This window comes from Syngnathus scovelli, chromosome 9 (assembly GCF_024217435.2).
Source record: "Syngnathus scovelli strain Florida chromosome 9, RoL_Ssco_1.2, whole genome shotgun sequence".
In the NCBI taxonomy this organism is placed as follows: domain Eukaryota; kingdom Metazoa; phylum Chordata; class Actinopteri; order Syngnathiformes; family Syngnathidae; genus Syngnathus; species Syngnathus scovelli.
The window spans coordinates 7,152,170-7,169,410 of NC_090855.1; the positions used below are offsets into that span (position 1 = coordinate 7,152,170).

At 38.5% G+C, this 17,241-nt stretch overlaps 1 protein-coding gene and 1 long non-coding RNA gene across 3 annotated transcripts in view; one reads left to right on the top strand and one right to left on the bottom strand.

Moving 5' to 3' along the window:
- The window catches only part of grik2 (glutamate receptor, ionotropic, kainate 2), a 92,809-nt gene that overhangs the window by 32,158 nt on the left and 43,410 nt on the right, over positions 1–17,241 (top strand). For both annotated transcript variants that reach the window (XM_049729899.1, XM_049729900.1), the window contains exons 5-7: positions 7,855–8,036; positions 11,716–11,769; positions 12,407–12,580. In XM_049729899.1, coding sequence (XP_049585856.1) covers positions 7,855–8,036; positions 11,716–11,769; positions 12,407–12,580 — 410 coding nt within the window. The remainder of the gene's footprint in view (positions 1–7,854; positions 8,037–11,715; positions 11,770–12,406; positions 12,581–17,241) is intronic.
- Positions 8,213–17,241, bottom strand: part of LOC125974943 (uncharacterized) — an 84,651-nt gene continuing 75,622 nt past the window's right edge. Inside the window, exon 4 of the long non-coding RNA XR_007483794.2 lies at positions 8,213–8,306. This is a non-coding gene — a long non-coding RNA (uncharacterized lncRNA). The remainder of the gene's footprint in view (positions 8,307–17,241) is intronic.

A 17,241-nucleotide genomic window follows, 5' to 3' on the forward strand; every position in this document is an offset into this window, starting at 1 on the left:
CCATATTGTAATACTTAATGGGGGAAACCAGTGCAGCAGTCGCACTCTAAAATCACACCCCTGCTGTTCTGAACAATTTAATCTTTTCAAGAATGGAATTTAAAAATGGTAGAACAACAATCACTGTATGACCGTTTTCTCCACCGAGCAGGGAGCAAACAAGCAAATCGATAACAACAATGGGATTCGTCTAATAGTTCAACCTTGTAATGGCAAAACGGAGATGGCAGCAGCATGTGTTATAGCCCTCCTAGCCAGGCATGACATCCTTAGAACTTACAGAGAAAACTGCTGCTGCTACTGCAGCTGTGGCAAGAGACAATGTTGATGAGGCCATAAGGGAGAAAAAACTATGATACCAAAACACCGCTTTAAGAAGATAAGGCTATATCCGTAAACTGACAAACATCTTATGTTGATTCCTGTTTTCCCTCCAAGAAAAACAATATAGATACAAAACTTATAGAAATTCCACATACAAAAATGTATGTAGCCCTGCTTGAAAAAAAAGATGCTCTATCTATAGAAAAGGTACATGAGTACCTAAAAATAAACAATCATTGCAATTATTAGCCTTTGTTTTGGGCTTCCAGTGCCAACTATTACGGGCCTGTGAACATGGCAATGGTGTTCATTTGGTAGCAAGAAAAGGCATGCTACATTTGTCTAATCATGATAAGGCAAAGATGGCAACTTCAAGCAAAAGCCATATTAGCTGCACAAATGAAGGAGTGGTGGAGGGGGGGTGGGGGGGTGGGGGGGCATAAAATTGGCCAGACAAAACTGATCTTATGTTTAACTTTAGGAACCACCATGGTCAAAATGGTCCATTTTTCATTTTATCTTTGTAAAATGAAACTGGCATTCATTCTCGAGATCAATCACTTTTGAGCAATTTGTAAATACATAATTGATCCTGGAATGTCCTTTTTTCAACAGCAAGTTTGATTAACCCCCATGTCTTGGTGCACACATACAACAGAAGACACAAAATGCACTCTGGCCTATAGCTGGTGAAAACAAAGGCTTACACAATACTATTAAGTGGGAGCCCTCCCAGCCAACAAACTGACAACTATTCAGGAAACGTAAAAAAAAAATACAAATCTTGTTTGTGCTTCCAAACACTGCTCATTTAATCCAGGCGCCAGCCGTCCTCATTACAAGCTTTGCTCATGCCGAGCTGTCATATTCTGCTGCACACTGACATCAACACAGCGACACCCTAAAATTATGCTCAGTCCCCAAAGATCATTTATTACATTATCATCAATGATAATGATATGATTGGTGCCGCGCTGACTGGAGATTCGACAGCTGCATACACCCTTTTAAGTTTGCGAAATATATATCTGTGTATTTTTTTTCTCCTTCCCAAATTCTTTTTCAAAGCTTGCAAGTGATTCCTTTATACAGGCAGAACTGAATCTACACAAACTCACCTCATGATGTCTGATGCTGCTTTTAGCCAGCGATAGATGAGTGCTATGCGGGCTTCGACACTCCAAGTTTCAGATAGTATTCGTACCAGGACTCTTCAGTTTAGTCAAATGTGTTCATTGTTTTGTCTGAGCTTGTCTTGGGTATTATTATCCTGTTGGGGTACACATGACCTGCAGCTGAGACAAAGGTTTCTGATACTGGAAAGCAAATTGTAAGGCCTTGACATTCTTGAATTTTTTTTGCAACCTACAAATTCAAGACGCCCTGTGCTGGTTGCAGCCAAGCAGTCTCAGAATACAAATGAGCCTCCTCTTCACAGCAGATACACTGTTCTATACTGACTACTTTGCCTGCTCTATTTTTGAGTCTGTAAACACGACTTTCCGAAGAGCTCCAGTTTTGTCATTTGTCCAAAGAACATTGGAGCTTTGTGTCTTGTTATCGGGTGCCAAAAAATATGCCTCTGCCATGTGTACATATAACATTCAACCCACTGTAAAGCCTGAATGTTCTGAAACTGCTTTGCTGAATGTTTGTGCAACTTTAGTTTCTTTTTAATCATTCTATTTGATCACAATTTTGAAATAATGCCCCATTTACATAGTAATTTTTTATTGTTACTTTTGTCAATTTCATGTTAATTAAATGATATTTCAATTAACGGCTAGGTGCCTACATTTATGCAAAGGCTCTTTCACAGATTTGCTTGCAATCAAGTTTGGTATGACTGCATGGCAGGACTACATACCCAGACACCACGGACTTAACTGCACAGAGCTATTCTCCGGCCTAATAGGGCTGCTTGGAGGACTGCCATGGATAAATTTGCCATCAGGTCCATCTGAACTGGTCCAGCATGGGTAGCATAACATATGGAGAAATGTTGTCATGAGCATGATTCCAGGGTCAGAATCAGACACCGATAATGCTGTGCTGATTGCTACACTAAAAACACTGAGTGCCTTTGCAATCCACTGTAGTGTATTTGTTCCTTTGAAAATTATTTATGTTGTTTATAGATATATATTTCCATTTTACTACAAAACTAAAGGGATTTTTATCCTTTATAGTTTCAGACGTTGCTGTTTTGGATTGCTTTGGTGTGGGCCGCATGATATTTTCTCTTTGATCCTCAAAAACTCATAATCATGGAATCCAGTCGCGGCTGGATTAGGCATTTCGGTGGTCCAGATTCGGCCCGCTAGCCGCCAGTTGATGATCAGTGGTGTATATCGTAACCACTCTTTTTAAAACTGTGGATGTTGTGTGGTAGATACAATTTCTATGAACCGGTATTTGTGTTTGGACTTGGCAGAGGTCTGCACTCTACAGTCTGCTCTTGTTTTATTGCATGGATTTATATAGCACCTCAGTCAATAGCACTAACCCTGTTAAATTGCAACTTCTTTTAATGTGTGGTTCTGTGTAGTACTGTGACCTGCTGCTGACGCTTGAGCTTGAATTTGCTCACAGATTTTACGACTGCGAGAGACTAGGGCCCGCTGTGAAATTTATTGCTACCTCATTCATAGATGTGGACATAGGTTAACTTTCAGTACAATTTTATGCATTTCTAAATCACGTATAAAACATTCCTAAACGTTTTTAATTCATCAAAGAGCAAATTTTGCATTCGATAAATACTTGTTGTGTGCGTCCGTAAAGTTTCAGTTGATGGTAGAGATGAATTTAATTGATTACAATCCTGCCAATAAAAGGTTTTAAAGCTATTTATGGTATGTTGTTGCAATGTATAAGACAAGGAGAGGACAAAAGTTAGCAAGTAGAAATAAAATCAAATGGATCAAGACAGGTCCTTCTTGGAGCTGACCAGGACAGTAAAGCCAAACTGTGGCAGGGTTTTTACTTTCTAGACGTAGATTTGACACCAAGAACTCCTTAAAGAATGTGACCCATTTATCTCATCAAACTTTTCCATCCTTCTTTTGTGATTCTTTTCCAGGTGCTCGCCATAGCGTTGCCTTGATTCATTGTAGAGGATTAAGGCAGAATAGTAAAATGGCTACATGCAGGGTTGCCAGAAATGAACACTCAAGGAGAACATTATACTGCAACCTCACAAAGGGATTTCTCATGCTTTTTCACCAATTCTCCTTGATTGGAGTGCATTGAACTGAAAATTTTCTCTGTGGAGTTAATTATGTCCAGCTTATTCTGATGTTGTGGTGCACAAAAACAGGCTTTAATGAACATCCTGCTGTGCCTCATTGTCTTCTCTGGCACAGTTAACACAAAACTGAAACATGAAACTGGCAAATGAGACATTATCAGCAGCAACAACGACTAGAGCAAATTATACACAACGAAGAACTTTAATTTCTTCCGTTCTATCTACAAATCGAATGGGTTCATGAAAGTCAAGCTTTGAGAACCAACATGGGTTTCCACTGTGTGCATACACACCTTCTTTCTCATCGTTCTTTCCACTTCTTGTCAGTCCAAACATGCCCCATACCCTGGCTTTCTCTTCTTCTCTTGTTAATTTAAGTGAACAAACAACCGCAAATACTTGATTGACAGAAGTGTATTCAGTATAATTTAACTTCCAGTCGAATAGTCTGGGGTTATTCATGTAATTTTCTTCAAGTCGAACACAGTCACATTAAGTATTGTTTACAAGAGTCAGCTTCTGTGCTGCATTGTGATTGCCCAGTCTGCATTCCAGGCATGTGGCTTAGTCAAAGGTAGATGAATCACTGGTGATGGCTCAGGAAATAAGATTGTCTGCTACAAATAAGTACTACATAACAAATTCTCATAAGATTTTATGCCGAAATTTGCATTGATTGCAAGGAAATGCATGTTTATTTGAACAATTCAGACATGTAACCTGCGAGTTTTAATCCCTCTCCATTTTCAACATTGACCCTGGAAACTGTGACTCATTCAACTGTTATTAATATTTCAATTATTATTCATATTTTTTTCCATCATCATGCTCCATGTTTCATGAGTAGTGTAACAGCTTTGCGGCTGTTGATATAGTATAAAGCAGTCTTGTGCACATCAAAGCTTGCAGGGCATTTACCCCACAAGGATATTTATCATATCTGTTTTATGCACAGGAGACTCTCTGGCGGCCCTATAATAAACACTTATAGGGGATGAAATATTCATGCTGGATTAAATATGGATCTTAAAGCGAGGTCTGTGTTTTAGACACTATCACTGCTGATCTGTGCAGACTCTTCTTCTCCAACCTTAAATACATTTCAACTACATTTACTATTAGACTCTTCTTCTCCGAACTTAAATACATTTCTTCAACTGCATTTATTTATTTTGCTCATTATCCCTAAAGTGAAATTCAACTTAAACTCTGCTGTATATTTTGTGTTGCACACCACAAAAAAAACTAGATCACACACATACAGAAGTTGAAGAAGCATGCAGTGTTGCACCATTTGAGCTGGGAGGTGAGGATGGTGCATTGCTCAAAGGCACAGTTATCAGCAAGCAGTCTCACAGAACACACAACAGCTAGTTGTTATTCTCATTCTAGTCAACGGTGCTCATATCCATGTTCCTACCAAGTCCTTGTATGAACAACTCCTACCCTAATGCTGTAGCCAAGCACACTGCATAATTATGAAATTGTCGTTTTTAAACAAAAGGTTTCAGGTGTTTATGGAGAAATTAATAATGATAGTTGTTGAGCCATTCAGCTTGTCGCACCAAGGTCGCCACAGCGAGTCTGTGTCTGTTTGCCGGCCAAGTTCTCTTGTCTGGCTGTGCCACACAATGGGCCATCCACCTGAACTAACATTTGGCAGTCACTCCAGTATCTCTTATATGTGTGTGTGTGTGTGTGTGTGTGTAGGTGTGTGTGTGTGTGTGTGTGTGTGTGTGTGTGTGTGTGTGAGAGAGCATTGTTGACTTGCAAAAGAGGTATGCACATTATCTGAACAGCAGTGTGGAGATTCCAGGGGAGAACATGAATTTAGTTGGCATCTAAATCAATAATATTTATGAGGAATGACAAATGTCACATCATGTGTCATTTACACTGATGTAGTATTTGTTGTTCTATTTGATATAATATTGTAGATGTTTTCTCCAAAGTCTAGCAATGTTCATGGAAGAAAGTTATTCAGATAAAAATAGACCATAAAAATTAGGAAATTAATCAACTTGAGGGGAAAACAGGAGTTTTTGTGTGTTAGGCACAGATAATCTTTGGAGAAGCCAGATCGTTAATGCGGATAGTCATGAAGCTAAGAGATTCATTTGGCAATCGTAATCTTGAATTATTTTCGCAGGTGCGTGCATTATCCATCCATCATCTGTTTGGTTTGCACTCCTCCGGGTTGAATTTCAGATGGAGTCAATTTCAACTGGTTTTAAGCAAGGTGCAAGTTATACTCTGGAGTGGTCATCAGCAAATCCCAAGACACATAGAGATAACCATTCACACTCCCATTCACACCTTTTGAGTATAAAATCCATGATGTTTAGAATGTAGGGAAAGCTGGAGTACACAGCAAAAACCAATGCAAGGAAAGGGAGGACCTGAAAACTCCACAGCTCCTCAAGTCAACAATAATCTCCCTTGTCTTATCAACGTCGATGATCAAAATGTTTTACATGCACCCGTTTAACCAGATCTCCCGCCTCATCCCTAATCATCATCTTTGATGAGGGTGTTATCATCCTTCTACTTCAGAAAGTGTTGCAGTCACGGTTTTTGGGGGATCATGGACATTTTAGTGCCTGCTCGTTGGGGCCAGTAGTCACTTTCCATGCAAGGGTTGGTGTTTCATTTCTGAAGAACATCCAATAAACACAGTGCACATGCTTCAGTGTTGTCTTACATCTTTCAAGCAGGAGCGCTATGCTGAAATTAACACGAGAGGTGTTCTGAGGAGCCTTGATGGAGGTGGTATGCTGCTTTGAAAGCCTGTTTCATGTCCGTGTATACCAAGTCCAGAGCAAGTCGCAGAATCCAGATTCTGGTATGAATGAGGAAGAATAGTCTTCATGTTGGCCTAATTAAAGTCCCCGTGCACAAGACAAACACCTTCTGGGTGATTGCTTTGCAGGTTACTGATGGCATTGTATTGAACTCTCCGAACTTCTTTGGACGTGCCTGGGGGAGGGGACTGCAATTATTATTAATCTAGAGTATTCCTGTGGGAGGTTGAAGGTCTGCATTTGATAATCATAAATTCAATGTTTGTGAAGCAATGACTTAAGACGATGGTGGTGTTGCAGCAGCTGTTATTTGAATACATAGATGCACACACCGTCACCTTGGGATTTACTGGTGAAGACACTGCTTCTATCTGCTCTGTCGTGTAATTAGGGCCCCAGGCTAATGCTGTCATCCAGGAACGATGAGTTCAGCCATGTCTTTGGAAAATGAGTAGTCTTAGTAATCTCACAGTACTCTGTCATTTCTCTTTCTGATGGATGAATCCATCTTGTAGTCCAGTTTAATCTCTAGCGAATGCATGTTGGCTAGCAGGATCGATTGAAATTGCAGTGTTAGACACACTTCAGTCTCTTGTCGCATTGCTACAGAACAGCCAACGGCTCTATTTTTACTGATCCACTGAATCCACCCAACGACAAGACAAATGTCATAGAGTTGGTGATTGGGATCAGGATCCGATTGGTTAAACTGATTGTATGCCACAGACACAACAAATACTAAAGTTCCTCAAGACATGGACTGATGTATTGTGCCCGTAGCCTACATTGCAATTCAACCAATTCATGGTTCACCTTGACAGATTCATTTATTTCATGTTACTTTCCATGGTATTTTTCATGGAACTATCATTGACAATTTTTAACTTCACAAAATAAGACACCATTTAATAAATTAAAATGCTGGTAAATAATTACTATGTAGTATATAAAGAAAATACTGTCCGCTGTACATTTTGGTTCCACACACAAAACAGTACTTGGGTTTAAAACTGATATGACAGATCACGCACTGACTGTAAATTATTAAATTACTTTATTTTATTTTTTTTAGCAACCTCTTAAAATATGTTTCCACTGTTTTAATAGCTGTGGTGGCATATGCAGACAAAATCATATTTACCATTTACTTGTGGACCCAACTGTGTAATGTTTTTATCAATTTACTGTTTTGGGCAAAATTAAACCAGATGAATTTGTCTGAGGTTGAAAAAGTATTTAACTAGTAAACATACTAAAACTTTAGTTGAACTATCCCTAACGCCATACAAAAGGGTTACAATGTAATTGCTGGCACGATATTAATCACAAGTAGTTGTTAGCTTATTTCTGTGGACAGGTGTATTTTTTATTCTATTTGGGGGAGAATGACCAAAGCTGAACCCCTTGTATTTGCTTTCCAAAGAAAAGAACTGTCATGACAAAAACATTTGACCACATTTCTTTCTGCTGTTTTGCAAGGTCTAATTCGATTGCAAGAACTTATAAAGGCCCCATCACGGTACAACATTCGATTAAAGATCCGGCAGCTTCCTGTAGACTCCAAAGATGCCAAACCATTGTTAAAGGAGATGAAGAGAGGGAAGGAGTTTCACATCATCTTTGACTGTGGACATGAAATGGCTGCTGGGATCCTAAAACAGGTGTGTATCTATATTTTTGTGTGTATGTTTTCAAATAACTGGCAAATACAAATTTAGAAGATTGAGCAAATTATATAGCGGTCATTGGCTCTGGAATTCAGATATGTCATGAAGTCACTTGTTTCTTGCACTTAAAAGCATGATACCACTAAAATGCGTATTTAGAAGATTACTTACCTATGAGGCCCAGAACTAGTGACCCTCTGGAATGAAAAAGAGCAGGTGTCCCTCCACACCAGATCTCAGAAGAGGGACTGGAATACCAATCTCCTGTTCAGCAAACAAAAAAGAAAAAAAATGAAATTCTCTCAACTACAAATTTCACCAAATGTGCATGATAGCTCATAAGTGGGGCAGCCTATTATTCAATTTCACTTCATGTATTATCTTTCTAATGGCAGTCATTCATGATAAATGTCTTCCTGTGAAGATATGCCAAGTCAGCTTCAAAAGGTCAAAACAGATCAGTGAGATAGAAAAAAAAAAACATGCTGCAATGCAACCGCAATGATGCGGTTGGCATTTGTTCTAGCCGATCAACTTCAATATATGATGGCGTCTATGTATTGACTTCATCACTTTGTAGCAAGAAATGCATTGTGATGAGTTTCTCATTTCAAAATTGTTCATGCTTTTCATTCTTACAGGATTAATCAAATATTAAAAACTGACAAATGATTCACTCCGAGCACACAGTCACTCTCCCAGGGGTTTTAATCAGTGCCAAAGTGTTAAATTGCTTGAGAAGGTCAAGGACTCTTTTCATTAACAATGCATCGGGAGGAGGGCCAGTATATGGTTGATAGTACATTGTGTGAAAATAGTAAACGATGGACAGACGTAGTTGAAGTGTATTGTAGGGGGACATAATTGATTTAGAAGTTCAAAAACGCTTTACTTCCCTTACGTTGCCAATTGGGTGTTTTATGTGACTACTGACAGTTTGGTTAATTTAGCTGGTCACTATAGAAAGGAGCAATTGGATGCATACGATGATTATTTGCCTATTAAAATTGGCTTTCTCCTAAAAGATATGTACCACCAACATTCACACTTTTGATATGATGGTTACCCCTTAAACAGTGTATTTAAAAAGTCTATAATGTGACCAAGCTAAAATATTTCTAAACTTGTTCCATCATGAATATGACCTATAAAGAAAAATAAAAGTACTTTTTGAGAGGCAAAGTAAAAATAAACAGGGGATGTGGCTGTTTTCAGAATTAACCACTTGCATCGACCTCATGTTAAAAAGGAGTCAATACGCAGCTGCCACAATATGCCCCAAATAAGGTTAAAATGTTTTAGTAGGCCTTTTGTCAAAGTTCCCGAACTGGTGTCACAAAAGATCCTTTTGAAGCCAGACGACAAACTCCCAAGTTGTGGGCCAGACGATCAACCAGGAAACAAAACCATCCTGCAGCGCATTTTGTTCAGTGCACATGAAGAGGTGAACGTTGTGTCTGGACAACACGTAGCTGCTCCCGCTTTCCCTTTTTTCTCAAAGATAAAGGGAGTTTTCAAGGGACCTCTTTTTATTGACATGGGCATCAAAATCTCCATGACGACTACTTGCCTAGTTTTGTTATTGTGGATATTATTAGAGCACTCCATATTTAGTTTTGAAACGTGCTATGGAAATAGAAATAAAAACATAAAAGGCCTCTTTTAAAGATGAATCCTTTATTTCAATCCACTGTAACGGACCTTGCACTTGTGTGGTTTAGCCTTGTCTAAAACCATTGTAGGCAAAGGTTTCATTTTGGAAATATACTGACAGCAAACGAGTGACTACAGAAATGACAGAATCCCAGTGCTAGAGGTTCCCCTGAAGTTTCACACCAGACATCATGAGCCCTTCCTCACAGTTTAATCATCCTCCATACAAAACTAATCTGGGATGCCTATTGATTTTGCGAGTCTTAGCATGGCAGGCGGGACCCTGACACCAGATTACAGCACCACACAGTTGGAATGGATTGGCATCTAGCCAGCATCCTCATACACCCTCTCACATACCCTGAATGATAATAGAATTACACAGAACCAGTGATTCTACTTTGAAATTTCATCTCCAAGGTGCTTTTAATGATAGATTGCCTTTGTACGTTTACAAGGGTGAGCTCAGACAGAAAGTGATTGGTCCTTCTTTTTCACTGGCCTCATTGTTTGGATCACAACCCAAATTTCACTGCCACACGGTGAGGGACACAAGTGACAAGGTGATGAATTGAGTTTCCTCACAGATCCAGACACCTCAAGCAATTTGAAGACACAAGCTAGGGAAAACTCCCTCTCAGGAAGACCTGACACTCACGACCTAGTATACGTACCCCGCAAGAACAGAGAATCATTTTTTCTTTTTCTTTATTTCTTTCTTTCTTTCTGGCCTGGCATTTAATCCAAAGAATTCCATCATTTGGCCCACCAAGCGCAAGCATTGCATGGTTGCTGTAATGGACACACTCTTTCAATATTTCTACCTTCTCTATTTTCTGTTACAATTATTATTATTGTTATCATTATTTCTGTTACCATTATTATTATTGTTATTATCCATGTGTGACATCTGAAGTTAGAAATTAATATAATAGAAAACAATATAAGGTATTTTCCATAATAAAAGCACATTCCACTCACGTACTAGTTGTGTTTACTTTTTTTAATGCATCTACCCCACCATCACAAAGGCGTAATACCTTCATGGTAATGGATGTGATACAAATAAAACACCTGTGTCTCCCAATTCGACACATTTCTGAATTGTCTGGCCATGCAGCTAACAGGTACCATATGCGATACTGTACACTTAACACCTTCACTCTTCTGGAACCTAAACCTGCTCCTCCCATGCTGTTAAACACTTATCCAGTGTAGTCAAACCTCTGTTGCGCCCAGACACCTTTCTGTCTGCATCACCACCTACTCCAAATATTTCCTCAGGAACACAACAACTTGGCAGAGCTGCCGCTGTCTCTTTTTGTTTATTTCTTCTTGTCGGCTGTTTAATTTCAAGACTCCTTCCCACTCTGGAGTCTTTTATTTTGTGTTTTCCAAAAGTCTTTTGGCTTCAACATTTGCTGTGTTAATAAAAGTCAACTTGAAATTTAAGTAAAAAGTGGAAGTGTTGTGCTTATGGGTGTATGGTTATATACTTCCAGTTCGAAAACTGAATCTGAGAGACTTTGGAGAAGTCTTATATGAAGCAAATAAAACAAACACAATTCATTTGCATTCCCTACAGATTTAACAGTGTCAATGCCTTGCCTTATTATTATTATTATTATTGTTATTGCCTCTACAAAGGTGTATCCTTGAACCCAAAACTTGCAATAAAACAAGAATGATATTTACATCTATACTTTTTCCTGCCATAATACAAGAGGTCCTCAGTTTACAACACACACATTTGTACGTCAGACTGCATCGTAGTCTTACCAATGCAAACCGAATTAACATCATGAAGAAAATAAATATACATTTGCATGAAAAACATAAATATTAAATGAATATTAAATAATCCAAATGGAAAATGTCTTTAAGGCATTAACTGATTTACACAGCCAGTCAATACAATCATCATAAAAATGTATATATACAGTACAATTGTGTGCCTATTCAATCTTAAATATCTTTCCGCTTTAGATTTGTCACTCTGTCCTTTCTTTCAACAACTTAGGCTCTTGCCATGGGGATGATGACAGAATACTATCACTATATATTTACCACACTGGTAAGTAAAATGCTCGATACCCACATTATGACAATCTTTTTCTTGATTTATGCATCTATATTCATAATTATATATTATATAGTCATTCAACTGTGATCTTTATCATTGAAGGAAACAGATGCTTGCAAGGAGATATCCCTTCCAAAATTGAGATGTTAGGTTGCTGCTTCTTCATTACCTGAGTATTAGTAAAGGTTAATAACAGTCTTTATCTTGGACCTTTTGCTTTGACTGTTTCCCATCAATGACTGCTATCATTTATTAAATTCATATGTCAGTTGTTTTTATGATTAGGATAGGCGCTTTATCTTCACCAGTTATCTAGGATTTTTAATACCTCATTACAGTATTGCTATATGTGGAATCTGATTTACAATATAAACTGTTTGTAGTGATTTGATTTATGCAAACCATATTTCATCATCTTAATTCTTGGTAGCTGGTATCTCACACTTTCAGTAGTAAAATACTGGCCATAGTAAAATGTAGAACCTGGGATTTAAGTATCCAGCATGGCCTGAGAGATTATGTAAATGTATGGATCCATAATAATTATGATCTGTTATTTTCATACTCAATTTAGTTTGTTATTGGTATGTAATTACTTCTCTAGTTACCTTACTTTTATTATTTTTAGGATCTATTTGCCCTTGATCTGGAGCCATACCGGTACAGCGGTGTAAACATGACTGGCTTTAGGATTCTCAACACTGAGAACAGCCAGGTGGCATCCATCATCGAAAAGTGGTCCATGGAACGACTGCAGGCACCTCCTAAACCTGACTCTGGTCTACTGGATGGCTTCATGACAGTAAGTTTTGTCAAACTTTTCTGAACTTGTCAATGCTTTTGTTGTGTAAATTGCATGTGAGTGCTAAAAGGTTGATGCTGAACTGAATGAATTGAATTTCTGTAATTGGCTGGAGACCATTTAAGGGTGTATGGATGGATGGATGGATGGATGGATGGATGGATGGATGGATGGATGGATGGATGGATGGATGGATGGACAGACGGACGGACGGACGGACGGGTGTTCAATAAGGATATTCCGATGTAATCCACATGAGTTCTAGCAAACATACATAAAGCTAGCGTAAGGTAGAATTCTTAACATCACTTTTCAGGAGACCAAAATAAATTGGTTCAACCATTAACATTGCATCGTCAAAGAGAGCAAGCCATTTTCAACACTTAAGATTGGTCAATTTGTAAACAACACACACATGTGGGGCATTTGCCTTTCTTCCATCATTCCCCAGTTGCCCAGGGATTTCGGTGGAACCCTCTAGTGCCAGGTTGTGAGTCCCAGATGTGAAAAAGAGAAATGTGTTGTGAAACGTGTCTGATCAGAGCATACAGCCTGTAATAAACCAAACTGTATCTCATGCTTCTTTTATACCACATTCGTCTGGGAACTTAGCCAAAAAAAAAAAAAAAAAAAACGTCAATCCTCGATGGACAGAGAATGGAATATAAATAGAAATTTTAGAAAATGAATAGATAACATTGAGAAGGACTCTGGGTGGATGGATAAAGGAGAGACAGAAGTTAAAAGGTTCTTGTTTTTATTCCCTGAAGGACCGTTATAGACTTGACTTGATGTAGTTGCCTGGTCTTATTCCAGTTGTACGCAAGAGGTAGAAGTAACAGCCTGGCTGATTCATAACTCTTCCAGCACTGCTTCTTTTCTTTTTAAAAACATGTTCTTGTAGTTTCATGTTCACAGTGACTCAGTTTAAGTGACTTTTGTTGCATTTGTAGCTCAATCGATATGGTTTCCCACTTGAGAGTTGAACCGGATTGTGTGTTTTGACTGTCCTTTAACAATAACAAATAGCTGAGAGAACCTTTAAAAAAAAATAAAGCTAATACGGCTTTTAATGCCAAAGCTACAATAGATAAAAAAAAGGCATTATACCACAGTAATGCGGAGATCTGTTCAATGGCGTGACATTCAACTGGCAAACAAAATGAAGGGTTATTTATGTGTTTTTTCATCGTTGTTGGGCGATGAATCGGTGAGAGGACTGTGCTTTGACCCTGTCCATCAGTGAATTAGTGGTGTATGGGTTAGAAAGTGGGGATTGATTCATTATACAAATGGCAATCAGTCAGCAGCTAATGCTTATTGACAAAGTGCAAGGTTATGTACAGGTCTGATTAACAGATGCATTTGTGTGCTGCATTTACAGTTTTCGGTGCTTAAGTGGTGAGCTGTTAATGTAACATATTAGTGAGCAATACTTCACTACATTGCACCCCCCTAGTACCACTGACTTGCAATAAAGTGTTAAAACGGTAAATAAAACACACACGCACACTCAAGACATATGCACACGTTAAGCAGTTATTGTGTTTAAATATAAAGAAAACTAAACTCCTTAGGTTTAAGATGTCAGTGATATTATTTTTCCTATTTGCGCCTAATGAGTTTTAGAAACACTATCACAATTGCCATACTACATTTATTTTGCATATAATAGAAATAAATCATATTTATAGGGTGCAATTATTGGTCAGGATCTGAGAATTTGGCTGTGGGTGAATTTCCCAGGTTGAATCCCTGCATCTTACACCTGGGGGCCTGTCTGAATTTTTTTTTAAATGTTTTTTTTGTGGCGCTGGTGGATCAGCCTGGTCCAGATAATTCCCAAGCGGGTGGTGTGGGATCGCAAATGTGTTTGGCTGGACCATCCATTGTCATTGTGCCTGCACAGCATATCTGGATCTCTTTCTATGGTTTAAAAGCATCTTCCACCATTGGGATTTATTTGCAATGAAAATGGATATTGATGGAGGTTCAAAGAAAACAAACTGGCATCAGTGGAATTTCTGCATATACCGCCCTCTCACTCACATACTTTGGATGGAATACCACACTAACTTCTCCCTTTGTCCAAGCTTATAGACTGACCTTTTAGACATCAAGGTCATCTTGTTCTTTTTTGCAGCTTGGAAACAAACTTAGTATTCAAAGCAACTCCATTGCTCCTCTGTCCTTTCTATCCACACATTATCATAAAAAGGCTATGGCTACATATGAGTACAGGTAAATGGGACACCGAAGGAAAGCTATTTCCGTCTTGACAGATATCATTTAAAGTCTGATCCAAACAGAGTCATGAGAAAATTCAGACATTTTCCACGATTCATATTTTTCACAGAATCACTCAAACCCACATACGGTGAGCATTGGGAAAGGATGAAATGAATCACATTAGAAAATACGTTTTCAAATGGCAAAAACCTCCGCTGAATGCTTGCTGCCAAAATATGTTTACACTTTGCAGTCCTTGTATGTCGGCCAATAACGCTGCCTGCATTCAGTTAAACACTGAATGTGATTAATGGTCAGTCATAGCAACAAACTGATTAACATTAATGTTGTCCATTTATTTATGGGCTATAAAATATATATGGGTAATGATTGAAAATGATAACTGATTGTGTATTGTATGTATCAAGATTGCTGCAAGAACCCTCGTCTGTTAAATTGATGGATGGATTTTCATCTCTATCCGGCCTGTTCCTTTTTCAAATTGACAGTCATTCCTTTTCACTGGAGACCATCATGAATGACAGAACCCACTAGGAAACATGTTCTGCACTGGTTTAAGGGGTGAATGGGTCAGAGGGGTTCATGCTGATTGGGGATGGAAGGGTTGTTAGGTGCTGACCTTTGGCATTGTTAAGGTGCGAGCCAACAGCTGTCAAAGCACACAGCAAAAACCAGAGGCCTGTTTATGAAGAGCTATTCTAAAGCCACTCTAGCTGAAAATGAAGATAATTCTGTTGAATAAAGTCATTTCGAAGAGACAGCTTTTCTCTGCTAGCTTTATTCCATCTGTTTCCCCTGCGTGCGTCAAAAAGTGTCTCATAGAGTTGGATCTGGTTCTGCAATTGTCCACATGCTGGAGAATTTGGAAAGGCAACTTGGCTGTGACATGTTGGTGGGCAGCTGGCAGTACTTGTGCAGAGGCTGGCAGGGCAAAGCGAGTAAAGATGTCAAATAGTGACTCTATAACCAGCTACTTGAAATTCACCAGATCTTGAAAAAATACGTGAGAACATGACTTGGGTTTTCATTGCTGCAATGAAAACGTGAGACGAGTTTGGATTGTCTTGCTTATCTTGGTCTTGCAATGTGAGATTCTAATTAAAGTAAGACATTTGAAACAAAAGTGAAAAACATTTCTGTAATATGAAGCAGAAATTTCTAATTGATTAGGGAACGGGGATTTAGGGTACTAATCTGAGCTCTACTGTAATAATTTATAGTAGTATCTTTAGTAATTCTCTCACAGAGAGAAACTTTTTTGTGCAGCTATGTGGAGGAAATGTGTTTATTATATTTCAAATTACTCAGATTAAGTATACTATGTCCAATTTGTTTTTGTTAATCCTGCAATGCTCGTGTTGTAGTTTTACGAAGGAGGCTATGAAGGTTTTATAGGGGATTATTTTCTGTGCTCATTATCTTCTTGCTGGGAAAAACTCATCAGATTCGCTTGAGTGTTAAGACTATTAGTTCTACTGACAGTGTGTCTAATTCACGGGACAGTGGATTCTGTTACTAAAGCAATACGGCAAAGCTCTGCTTGCAGTCATGTTTGCAGTCCATTCAAGGCTGGCCATTACTGTGCTTGACAGACCAGCAGTCTTTTTAATTAGCACATCTCTGCTTAGAGAATTAACTAGTTGATGTTGCTTTGAGATGAGATCCAATGATAATGGGTGTCACTTTTGTCCTTTTTATCAGGAGGGGGGTCCTGCCCTTAGGGCTCATACACTAGAATGTACAACTGAACTACAGTACACTTCTCAGATGAACACGTCCATTGCTAATACAGATTATTCATATGTTGCACTATGCAGTAAAATTTTATATTTTGGCAGCATAGTGGAATAGCGGCCTCGCAGGAAGAAGGTGTTGGTTGGGCCTTAGGTTCAGATTAATTTTCAGCCTTTTTCTGTGGAGGTTATATGTCGTCAAAGTAGGGCCAATCCTGTGATGTCTAAATAAATGTGGTCTTAAAATATTTATTAAAGTTTTCATTTTACTAATGTGTGGATGCATTATTTTGGCTGACTGATTTTATTCATGTACAATACATGTACAGTAGTTGAAGATAACATTTTTCTCTGGTTGTCAGGTTAATTCAACACAGTGAAGGAAAAACAAGTGCTACAATCACTCTAAATGCTCATTTATCAATCCGCTCAGTCACTTTAAAAGCTATACTGCTTGATGACTTTCCTCATCAAGTTGAGACATTAAAGAAGCCTGTAAATTAATGAGCTCATCCCTGAGTGGGTCTAAGGCTGCAAAAAAGACTGAGATGATGCGTCTCTTTGGCCATCTTAAGTAAGAGAGACATCATGGTGAGAGATACCATTAGTGTTTTGCTGCAGGAGACGCGACATACAACCAAACTGATACTACAAAGTCAATTGAGCCGATGTGAATGG